The sequence below is a fragment of the Sphaeramia orbicularis genome, chromosome 16, assembly GCF_902148855.1.
Source record: "Sphaeramia orbicularis chromosome 16, fSphaOr1.1, whole genome shotgun sequence".
Classification (NCBI taxonomy): Eukaryota; Metazoa; Chordata; class Actinopteri; order Kurtiformes; family Apogonidae; genus Sphaeramia; species Sphaeramia orbicularis.
This window is the reverse complement of record NC_043972.1, coordinates 19,146,645-19,158,322: the sequence shown is the minus strand read 5'-3', so window position 1 is coordinate 19,158,322 and position 11,678 is coordinate 19,146,645. Positions and strand designations below refer to the sequence as shown.

General features: G+C 36.6%; 1 protein-coding gene across 1 annotated transcript; it reads left to right on the top strand.

Moving 5' to 3' along the window:
* Positions 1-1,563: 1,563 nt before the first annotated feature.
* On the top strand, positions 1,564-10,345 carry LOC115435227 (asialoglycoprotein receptor 2-like). The gene is made up of 7 exons (XM_030157507.1): positions 1,564-1,697; positions 2,423-2,500; positions 4,612-4,704; positions 4,908-5,144; positions 7,930-8,084; positions 8,727-8,845; positions 8,951-10,345. The coding sequence occupies exons 1-7, from the start codon at positions 1,637-1,639 to the stop codon at positions 9,096-9,098; spliced, it is 891 nt and encodes a 296-aa protein (XP_030013367.1). The 5' UTR covers positions 1,564-1,636; the 3' UTR covers positions 9,099-10,345.
* Positions 10,346-11,678: the final 1,333 nt, after the last annotated feature.

Here is an 11,678-nt window from a genome sequence, read left to right as displayed (position 1 = left end):
TTGGTAATTCCTTTTCAAAATTGGCAAAGTTCTGCTTCCTTCCTCATTAATGACAGTCTTGTAGTGTCACTGGAAAGGCCTCTGGTGAATGAATTCCTCCCCCCTGGTGGATTATCTGTGTATTGCATGTATGTAATTGGATACATCAGGTTTTCAAGAAAAAAAATATCACACGGCGTTATAGGGTTAATGGTTCTCATCCCATTTGGTCACTTTCTGATGCTTTGGTCAAAGGCCCTCTTGTGTTAGTTTTTCTCACTACTGACTCACTACTCCCTCTAGTGGTCACATAAATCTACCAGCCTGTCTGTGTGAATATGTTCACTTCAGATCTGTACAATCCACTACACTGGCATCTTTGGCAAAACTTCACATCTTATTTTTTATTCTGAACACAAATGATCATTTAAGGTCTTTTTTGTTTTTGAAAGAAGAAATATTAAATATACATAGGGTTGGAATTTGGCCTAAAAGAGCTCATGACAATACGAGAAGTTTAGAAAAAACCCAATCCATCCTTTTGACTCTGCTTGCATATACAGGGTGGGGGAGCAAAATGTACAATATTTTGAGGCAGGGATTGAAAGACAGCGTATGACCAATTAGTTTATTGAAAGTCATGAGAATTTATTTGCCACAAGAAAATTTACATAATAGGAAATGTTTTTATTCTATGTGTCCTCCTTCTTTCTCAATAACTGCCTTCACACGCTTCCTGAAACTTGCGCAAGTGTTCCTCAAATATTCGGGTGACAGCTTCTCCCATTCTTCTTTAATAGTATCTTTAAGAAAGTCGACATTGCTGTGTGATGTTCTATTGGTAGCATGTTCTAAAACGCCCCAAATAGCAGAATCCAGAGGGTTTAGATCTGGGCTAGAAGGCGGTCATAAACATGATTCCCAAAAATTGCTAAAGTTGGATTTGTTGCTGTTGTCAACAAGTGTTTTGGTGTTCTTGTGTAAGATTTTAACTTCAAATCATATTTTACTGCATTTCTAATGGTCTTGTTGTCTACCTCAAGTTCAATTGCCATTTTTCTCATGGCTCTGGTTGGATCCTTTAGGATTTTGGATTTGAGAGCTTTAATAAAAGCTTTGGTACGTTTTTTGTTGCTTCCTCCACTTCCAGACTTTCTCGTAATAGTTTTACTCATAGTCATTCTCTTCTTTACATTATAAACAGTCTTTATGGACACTCCAACTATTTTTGAAATCTCCTTTGGTGTGACGAGTGCATTCAGCAAATCACACACTCTTTGACGTTTGCTTTCCTGATTACTCATATGGGCAAAAGTTTCTGAAAAGGTATGGATAATAGTGTTAGGTATGATTATGACATCAATATATGTTTGGTTTCAAAACAATTGACGTAGTGCCTGCTGAGAAAAAACAACTAAATGTTCATTGTAAATTTTGCTTCCCCACCCTGTAGATGTACTTAAAAGAGCAGATGGTGTAGAAATGTTATTGCTTAAATGTAGCAATGACCCAGTCGCTGATGTAGTTCACCTCAAATGTGTCAGATTGCAAATAGCAATGAAGGGAAAGAGGAACTCTTTCTGTGAAGCTCAATAAAATCTATTACAATGTGAAGTCTGCCCTCAGTCTGGCTCTAAAGTGTTACATAAATGCACCAATGGAAGAAGAGATTAATTACAGTGAAGTCATTTTCAAAAACAGTGGACAACGTCCCAGAGGTAAGTGTCAGCAGCTTTTCTGTTGATACATGTGTAGCTTAATGTTTTGCGTTGCTGATCAGCATATATGTTTGTTCTACTTCTTATTTGACACACTGTATATTTCTGGATGTAGTTTTGAAAAAAGTCCTTACATGGTCAAGTTTCCATTGTTCTGACAAATGGATTTACAACCTTTTTTCTTTAACGTGAACTGTAGTAAAATTAAAAGCATTTGACTTGTACAGCGCTTTAAAATGTTCATCATTAATCTTCTGTTAAATGCTGAATCATATTTTTCTGGTCACATCAGGATATTTTATTGTTTCCAAAAAGAACTTTTTTTTTTTTTTTTTTAATCAACACTAAATTACTTGGTTATATTGCAAAAAAAAACAAAACAAAAAAAACCTCCACCTGAATTTATTTTCAGTAACTCAATAGCTACAGGTTATGATAATGATTTTGGATTGGTGGTGCTAAAACCAAAACTGAGGTAAAAAGAAATGAATGTGTGAAAATTAACAACATTATATAAGAAATTATGCTTAGTCTTATTTCCAAAAAATCATTTGACTCATTAATAGGGTAAGTAAAGAGAAAAAAGATGCTTATATATGTTAACAAGCTATTTCACAGATCCTGTTAATTTCTTTTTTCAACCAAAAGTAATTTATAGCAATGACATTGTTTGTTCAACAGGAAGCTTACTGATATTTTCATATTGTTATTTTTGTGTCTTTCAGCAAAAAAGGAGGAACAAGTAATATATTCTGAAGTGAACATTAAAGCACCTGCATCTCAGGAAAGTACGCCTCCACGAGGTAAATAATATAAGAATAAATAAATTATTAAAATGAAGCAAAGAGAAGGGGAAAGCCTGGAGCACACTGGTAGTGTCAGTGTATTTTAATGGTGCCAACAGGCTAATGTTTCAACACTACAATGGTCATGGTTAACTAGACTTTATTTATTTTTTATATTATTTATTTATTTATTTATTGACTGATTTTGGATGACTTCATGGAAAGTGTGTACTCTTACATGTGGTTGACATAGAACTTGAACATAAGCAACTTTCTTCATATCATCAGCTAATAGACATGAATCTCATGTCAACTTGTCATCCATCTTCAATAAATTTAGCTTGATTAGTTTAGGTTAACAAGTTGTTTGCATATTGCTTCTGTCCTTTGCTCTGAGGAAGACACAGTTATGTGGAACCGTCATCAAAACACATTAAAACTATTTGTACTCTCCAGCCTTTTTCTTCCCTTTTTGCTTCAAAGCTGTGGTTTAAAATGACACAGACTTTCACAAGATGTCCGTGACGCTAAAGCTCCTCCAGTTAGTCTCCTCTGTCCTCGATGTGCATTTCCAAAACTGAGCTCCATTTACAGGTCACCATGGAGCGCTGAGGAGGTGAAACATAAGAGACAGTTCTTTGTCCAGAGCTCTGGACTGCACAACCTCAGCGAACATTAATGACTGTTCTCTTTTAAAGACGTGTACATTTATGTTGCAGTTAATAGATACAGAGAGACCTTATTTGGAATGTAAGTAGGCAAAAACAAATTGCAGATTTAAGGACACTCCAATATATGGAAATAAAGCAACCAAAAAAAAAAACAAAACAAAACAAATATTACACAAATGTATATCAATTTTACTGTGACTCTTTAACCCAGTGGTTCCCAATCTTTTTAGGCTCCTGACCCATTTTAACATCACAAATTTCTGGCGACTCAAAACCTGAAAAACAGAGACTTTTTTTTTTTCTAAAATGAATTTTTTTTTGCTCATGTAATAGTTTGCTATACTATGTTGCAAATAAACGTTTATTTTAGATGACATTTAGGCTATATAATTTATATTTTTATGGACGGAGGCAGAAAAGCCAGATGTAGATTACTGCACAAAGTGAAAATTTTATTTTCCTTGGTCAGGATATGTACAGTCAGTCCAGCTTGGATTTCCAAGGCTGACAATTAATACTGAACAAACAAGAACTTAAACTATGAATTATGAAAGAGCTGCAGCATGTAAAACTGACCACAATGAACATTTGACAGATAAACAGTACCACAGTGCTTCAGTTTCAGCTTCACAGTTTGTCATGTCTTTTATGGATTAGGATTGTCTCTCTCTACTCACCATACATTTTTTTATCCGTAATTTTATTTTATTTTATTATCAATTACTAGAAAATTCAGGCAACACCATTTGAATTCCAGGCAACCCCTGTCCCGACCCCAAGGTTCAAAAACACTGCTTTAACATTACTTAATGTCCAAAAAGATGTAGGAAGAAGCCAATCTTATATGCTCCTGCCCCAATTTTACATGACTGGGCTAATCAGCTAATGTATACAGTCCATGACAAAGACTAGGTCAGTCATTAAATTTATAAAAAAAAAAAAAGAGAACAAATGATTACATACCATCAATAACTATTACTGTTGTACTTGTGTTCATTGTTTCTATATCTCTGGAAGATCAGGTTTTTATACATCTTTTAAAACTTTGTGATGTTTTTACACTGTTTGACGTTTAGATCCAATGCATTCCACAAAACCACTTCACAACATGTCATGCACATCTTTTTAAGATTTGTTCAAGTGAAATGTTTCATATTTCATTTGTCTGTAACCACTCTTGCTATCTGTGAATAATTTCTGTATATTGCTTGGAAGTATTTTATTTCTTGCTTTGTATAATATTTGTGCTGCTTTAATTTCCACCCTATCCTTTAATTTGAGTGTATGTGAGAGTAAGAATAGTTTATTGGTAGGTTCCAGATATCCTGTGTTGTTTGTTATCCGTATTGCTCTCTTTTGAAGCGCGCATAATGATAATGACCTGAAAAAATACAAAATACCTGAATAACATTTCATGATTGTGACAGCACTACTTTTTGCTACTAACATATGTTAAAGGGGCTACGAACGTGCGGCCCTTTCGTCTTCTGGCTGTAAGCACTGTGACACTGTGCATCCTTCTGCTGGCGGCCATCGCCCTCATCATCTACTGTGAGTTCCAACCCACATCATTCCATTTCAGTCACTTTACTATAATTTAATAGTGACTTTAAGGGGGTTCTGATACACCTAATGTAAAGGGAAGAACACTGAGTTCATGACCAGTGGTGTTAAATATTTCCCTTGCATGTTGCACAAACACTAAGATGAAAAATCTTCCATCTGTTGACTGTCTTTGTTCATTCTCACTGTAGTTGTGGTGATGATGGACCAACAGAGGGCCGACCTGAGTGACATCTCAGCCAAAAACCAGCAGCTGATCACAGAGAGAAACATCCTGGAAAATACAACACAGGAGCTGATCAGACAGAAGAGCATTTTAGAGAATAAGACAAGTGAGCTGAGAAGAAACAGGGACAGTCTCATGTGGACGATGGAACAAATAAAGAAATTCAAAAACTTTCCAGTAAACAAGTTCTGCCTAAAACAAGGTGAGTTTCTTGTTAAGCATCTGCCCCAGTTTTTTGAGTGTGTTGCAGGCACCAAAACACAAATGTATTTGCAATTACAGTTCTGTGCAAATGACTGAGGGCACCCTTAGTATTATTGTTTTTACCAGATTCTAACGAGCACCGGTATTTTTCATTTTCTTTGTTAAGAATAAAGAAGAAAACACAGGAGTGTGTTGTGCTCAAAAATACACAAAAATCACAGCTAATTGGCACCTGCATGTAAAAGTCATATTTAGCATCTGTTTGCACTAAGTACATCTTGAACTCTCTAAAGTTTTCTTAAATATCTTGTAGCATATCACACTATTCTTCCTGCAGAACTGTTCTGTTTTGTGCCCTTACACTTAACTTGGCTGAGCGTCCACTGCTAAGGAGAGTAGCCACAGTATGAAATTATCTCCATTCATGAACAGTTTGTCAAACTGTGGACCAGTTTGTAACTTTTTCCAATCATACAGTATGTAAATCAGCAATTCTTGATCATAGGTCTTTGTCTTCTTTTTGGGAGGCATGAATCATGTCAGCAGATACTTCTTGCAAATTATAACCTCAGCATGTTTTTATTGAATGTTTTTACGAAATCAAAGTACCTCCAAACCTGGCTCAAATCTCATTTTATTGACTGTATTTCAGGTTTGCGAACATTTAACTTCAGTGAGCTCTTTTTAGAATTATTAGCCCAAGGGTTTACCGACTTCTCCAAACCTCATCACTCCAATGTATGACATCAGGTTTTTTGCTCATTCTGTATGAATTTAGTATCATTCAAGCTGAATGAACTCAAATATTTGGAGACACAGACAGATGCAAACAGAGACACTGAGTTCCACTGACAAACACATTTCAGCAGATGGTATTTGTACCAGAAAAACTGCATGTACAAATTTGAGTTGGATTCTTGTGAGTTTTTTGGCAACAAGGCTGATTTGTTCAGAATAACAGTAAGATTTTTTCACAAACTATCTACATATTCAATCTTTGGATCCACGCAATTAATAATTCATGCAATATCTTGTCTCATTTGCACTAGTTCTGCACTCTCAGTCCTTCTGTGGGTCTGCTCTATAATGTTTAATGTCATTGTGTGGAAAAGGGTTGGCATGGACTTAGATCAGTGAAAGTTGAAGAGCATGGGTAATGATTATCATTTTGACAGATGCAAAACTTCACATAGCAAAACACTGCAGCATTGATAAGTTGCTTAGATTAACAGGTAAGACATTGTTCAGTCTAGAGCTTTCATTTATGGTGCACCGCAATAAAAAAATAAAACAAACATAAAAAGGCCAATAAATATTTCCTTACACAAATTAACCCAAATTCACACAAATACAACAACCCTGCTGAACACCTACACACAAAACGGAACACAATCTAGCAAAATATTCAGTACCCACAATGTAATGTGTCAAACATGCCACAGTATGTAAGTCATATAGTTACAGGACTTGAATCCAGGATACTTACACCAAAATTAGTTGATAAGGCGATTACATTAAGTAAAGAATCATCCTACAGGTCTTTACACACTGGAGATCTTTTTTTTTTTTTTTTTCATGCAATAAATTTGTGCATCATATGTGTTTGAAATTGTTGATAATGACATAAGAACTTGACACAGAATGCATATACTGCACACCAAAAAGAACATTTTTATTTTTTGGAATGAGATTGAATTCCTGAAATTCTGCAAAGTCTTTTTTTTCTTTCTCTTCTGCCCAGTTTACTCAGTTCTGGTTGTAGTTATTGTTACCATTATAATTATCACCATGGTTGTTGCTGTTTGTATTGTTGATACTTTCTTTCTTTCTTTCTTTCTTTCTTTCTTTCCACACACACACACACACACACACACACACACACACACACACACACACACACACACACACACACACCCATGTCAGGTCTGGCATCGAAATGTTGTTCAACAAAACTCATAATAAACACAGAAGAATTTCAAGGGGAGCTTCATATACTTTATGAAGTTATGTTTGGCAAAGCAAATTTGTTCAGCACCAAAAGGCAGCCAGACTACCATTCTGCTGTTAGGATGCTGGACAAGACAAGTTTAAAAAAAAAAAAAAAAAAAGAAAGAAATTTTGCAAAGTGCATAAAGTCATCAATCAGCCAATATATGTGGTTTGTAGTTGTGTGATTTGAATCCACACTATTCAGTATGAAAATGGATACAAGAACAACAATGACAAAGACAATGTGTGGGGCAGCATCTGCTGTATGATTAGACTATGAGAAGAACAACTTGTCTACAGCTGGACTATCAAGAGAATGAGGGGTGAATACATGAATCAGATGATTATGAACACAGACCCACAGAAACAAAGAACACTGAAGAAAACACATAAGCTCCATTGTGATTTCTGTTGATCAGATGAAGCACAAACATATTACAACCTTTTACTGAAGCAATGTTTTGATGCAAATGAATTGTGGGTGAGTGTTTCATATTATGGGGTTGCTTATTCCTTGTTCCCCTGGTGTTCAAAAGTGTTTAGGGTCAAATCAGCTTTTTTTTAAAACGTTAACTCCTGTTGGGAAAAACTTGAAAACCTGAATGCAAATAACCAGTATGGGCTGTTTTGACCTGATCCTTCAATAGAACATGTGCCACAAGGTCATGTGACCAACCAACCTATAAAGACCCAGAGTGGCACACTGTTGTTTAGTGACAAACTGTCACTGTAGAAAAACAGAAAAAATTAGTCATTGCCCTAAAAACATTTCTCTAATTATCTCATTACATCAGGGTGTCAGCCATGCCTGACTGGATGGATACAGTTCCAGGAGAAGTGTTACTTTTTCTATAACCAATCAAGAGGTTGGAAGACTTGGACACAAAGTCAAACATACTGCAAGGACAGTGGTTCTGACCTCGTTGTCATTGAAACTCTACAAGAACAGGTGAGTTGTATTATTCTCTTCATTTTCACACTGTCACGCTGTTCCTTAGCTTATCAGGATCTTAAGTGGCAGTGTTTGAAAACTTTAAGAACAATTCACGTAGTTTGAGAGGATCTAAGTTTTCCACCTAATTCTCTGTACTTTTTTGGGCTGTAGAAAATCTGCTCCATGACACAGACTTTACACAGTCTAACCATGTGTTCAGTGGTTAAATACATGACTGACATCTATAACTACCAATCACTCTTCAGAGTTCCTCAGACATGACAGGAAGCTTAGAAAAATGGATTTCCTTTTCTACTTGTTGTATTTAGTCTTACAATTTGGACTCAGAGGAGAGAGCTGCAGAAGTAAATTGTGTATTTACATATTCTGGTATTTTTCCTCTGATTTTAACTCCTGGAGTTTTAATTTACTGCAAAACTACATGTAGATTGTAGGAGAAAGTAATAACAGAATATTTCACTAATTTCCCTTTTGTGTAAATTAGTTTTGGCATTTTTCTAAATTACACATCAAAACTCATGAGATTACTTTTCTAAACAAACTGTGTGGTACAGATTTTTATTTATTTATTTATTTATTTTTGAGAATGGTAAAAGGAAGAGTGAGAGAACCACTGTGTTACATTATCATTTACAGGAATTCATCAGTAAGAACATACACACCTACCACGATAAATATCATGGATTCTGGATTGGATTAAAACAAGATTCCGACCAAAACTGGATCTGGGTTAATGGACGTAAAGACACTCTAGGGTGAGTCAGAACATTTAACAGTAAAATGAAGTGTTGGCTGTTTTTACATGTACTACCACTAGTTGTGTTTTTGCTCATACTGATGCTGATGTTTTATGTTTAAAGGTTCTGGCTGGATGAAGACTTAGGCAAGTCCGGTCCATATGCACACATGATCCCAGGGAGGCCTCTAAATGCCAGCTGGGACACATCAGATAATCCCTTTGAACTCAAATTTATCTGTGAGAGTGAACTCATGATAAAATCCTTTTAGTCAGTTCTGTGTTTATGCTTCTTGCTTTAATATAATATGCATGTCTTGCCAGAGCATAAAGATCTTTAAGAGTAAAAGTTTGCAAAGGTTGTATTATTTGAGGTGAAGATTGTGAAAGATGGTTCAAATTACTCAGTAGTGAAGAAACATTCTGACTGTTATTATATAATCTATATTTTGTACATTTTCTTCAGGTCAGTGAGATTAGATTTTCGATTTGTTAAGACTATCAGAACACTTTTAAAACAAAACAGTTTATTTTTCAGTCCCGCAGTGTAATATTACATGACATCCACGTCACTGTTTCCTCAAATAACTTCAATACAAGTTAATAATCTACAGCAAACATTTGTAAACTGACATTACTCACATAAGTAAATAAAGTCAGCTGCTGTGGTCGGCTTGTTGCACATTGTATATCAAATTGTGGAAATTTCTGTTTTCTGCTGATAGATTAAATGTGCCAATAAGGTGTTGTTTCACATCACACTCTCAGTTCCAATGTGAATATTGTTATATTACGTAATATTATTATTATTTAGGTGGTTCCACACAGTTGTGATATTCCAAACTCTACACAGCAGGGGGAGGTCACGTACCAGTACTCACTTATGACCAAAACCACCAATGAATCAACATATCCACATGTAAAAAGGTCAATTATTTCGCAGCAGTGTGGGTATGCAAATTATATTGTGTATTATTTGTTGTTATAATTACGCAAAATCTGTTCATTTTATTTTCATTTGTTTTGGTTAATGCCTGACTTTATGGGCCTACGAGTCAGTATGTGGAACTTTTAATGTGGGTCTGTTCCCCAATGAGTAATTTACAGTGTGACACTGCCCACTATAACTGCAGTTTTCACGCCTTTTTCCTCTTCCCTTTTGTTCCTGATCTCTATGGGAGAGGTAAGCAGCCATACAGTCGGGAGAAATTTCTGGTTTAGCCTCTGCTATTTTCATTTTTAAATGAACTGGCTAGTTCAAAGTGTATGAGGTGCTGAAACACATTTTTGTATCGTTTGGTTTGTCTAGGAGCATGTTTTATGGGGGTCGCTGACCAGAGGTTTTTCTGTCTATACTACTTTTGTTAAGTATGCTGTATTTTGTTTTAATAATTTAATGTATTATCTCCCTTTTGTTCTTGATCTCTATGGGAGAGGGGCATGTTTTATGGGGCTCGCTGACTGGAGGTTTTTCTGTTCGTACTACTTTTGTCATGAGCCGAAAAACAATAAACAGAGACTGCCTCCAAAGTTGTACGTGTGGGCCTCGTCCTTTAAAAACACAACGCAGAGTCCGCCACCACTGGTTACACACAGACTGAACTAAAGATCTGTTTGGAATCGTCCAAACAAGGTCAGAACCGTCACAGTTTAGTCTGAACTATGGTTCAACAAATGGCAACTTAACAAAAATAACTAGAAGCACTTGTAGAGCGCAGACCTCCGCCAAGGCTGATCAGTGGGCCCCCGTGCCCCCCCCATCACCACCAAAATTTAATGATTTGTTCCTTGTGCCAGAATCAAAATTTCCTGAAATTTTCATCCAAATCCATCAATAACTTTTTGAGTTATCCTGCACACAAACAGAAAAACCAACGGCAACAAAAACATCACCTCCTTGGTGGAGGTAATAACATCACATAATAACTTTATAGCTTGTTATGACCCTGGGTCATAATTCATGTTTGTGTATGTTCTGTGATGTAGTGTTCTCCCCCAGCCATGTAGGGGTGCTGTGCCCTTTTTTTTTTTGTCGTTTTGTTTCCCTTACAGGAGGAAGTGGATTGGTGGAGCCAGGTAGATCACCGTATTTAAATGGCCCTGGATCCAGCAGCAAGTCCTCTTCTTTGCTCCCTGCCAGCTTCCAACTTTGATTCCTGCGTGTGTTGATCGTCAGTCATCGTGTGTTCCTTGGTGTTAATTCATAAATTGTATACAGTTGTAAATAGAATTTTTGTGAATCAGTCCTATTTTCTGGTAGGGGAGGGCAGCTCTTTTGTTTTCACCTTTTCTCCTGTTTTTGGTTAGGGAGTTTAGGTTAGTTTAATGTATTTTTTTCTTGCATTTTTTTTTGGATTAGAGAATTTAGATTGAACCTTGAAGAAGACTTTTTGTTTGTTGTTTTAGCCGAGCTCTCCCCTAACCCTCCTTTAGTTATTGAATAATAAATATTTGAACTTTAGTTTTGGACTGACGCGTGTACTTGGGAGCTGGGAGGGGACAAGAGAGCGCATATTATGTACGTCTCAGTAAACCCCTGGGCCGGGACGTGACAAGCTTAAACCTCATAGTCAAAGTCACCTGTGTAGAAAAAAGCAGACACCACAGAGAAGGGAAGCTAACCCCCCACCCCCCACCCCCCCCTCCCCCGAGAGGCAACAGTGCACCCACCCTGAAGACGGTCAAGGGAGGCCCCAGCCTGAGGCCCCACATCCAGATGTGCCTGCTACTTCCTGTTGTGACTACTGTGGTCAGACACACCTGGATTAATCAGTGTGTCCAATAATGAAAGACAGGAAATAAAGGAGCGGCCTAAAGTTCAGGAGGTGGTGGGGCTGTACATAGAGCCCATT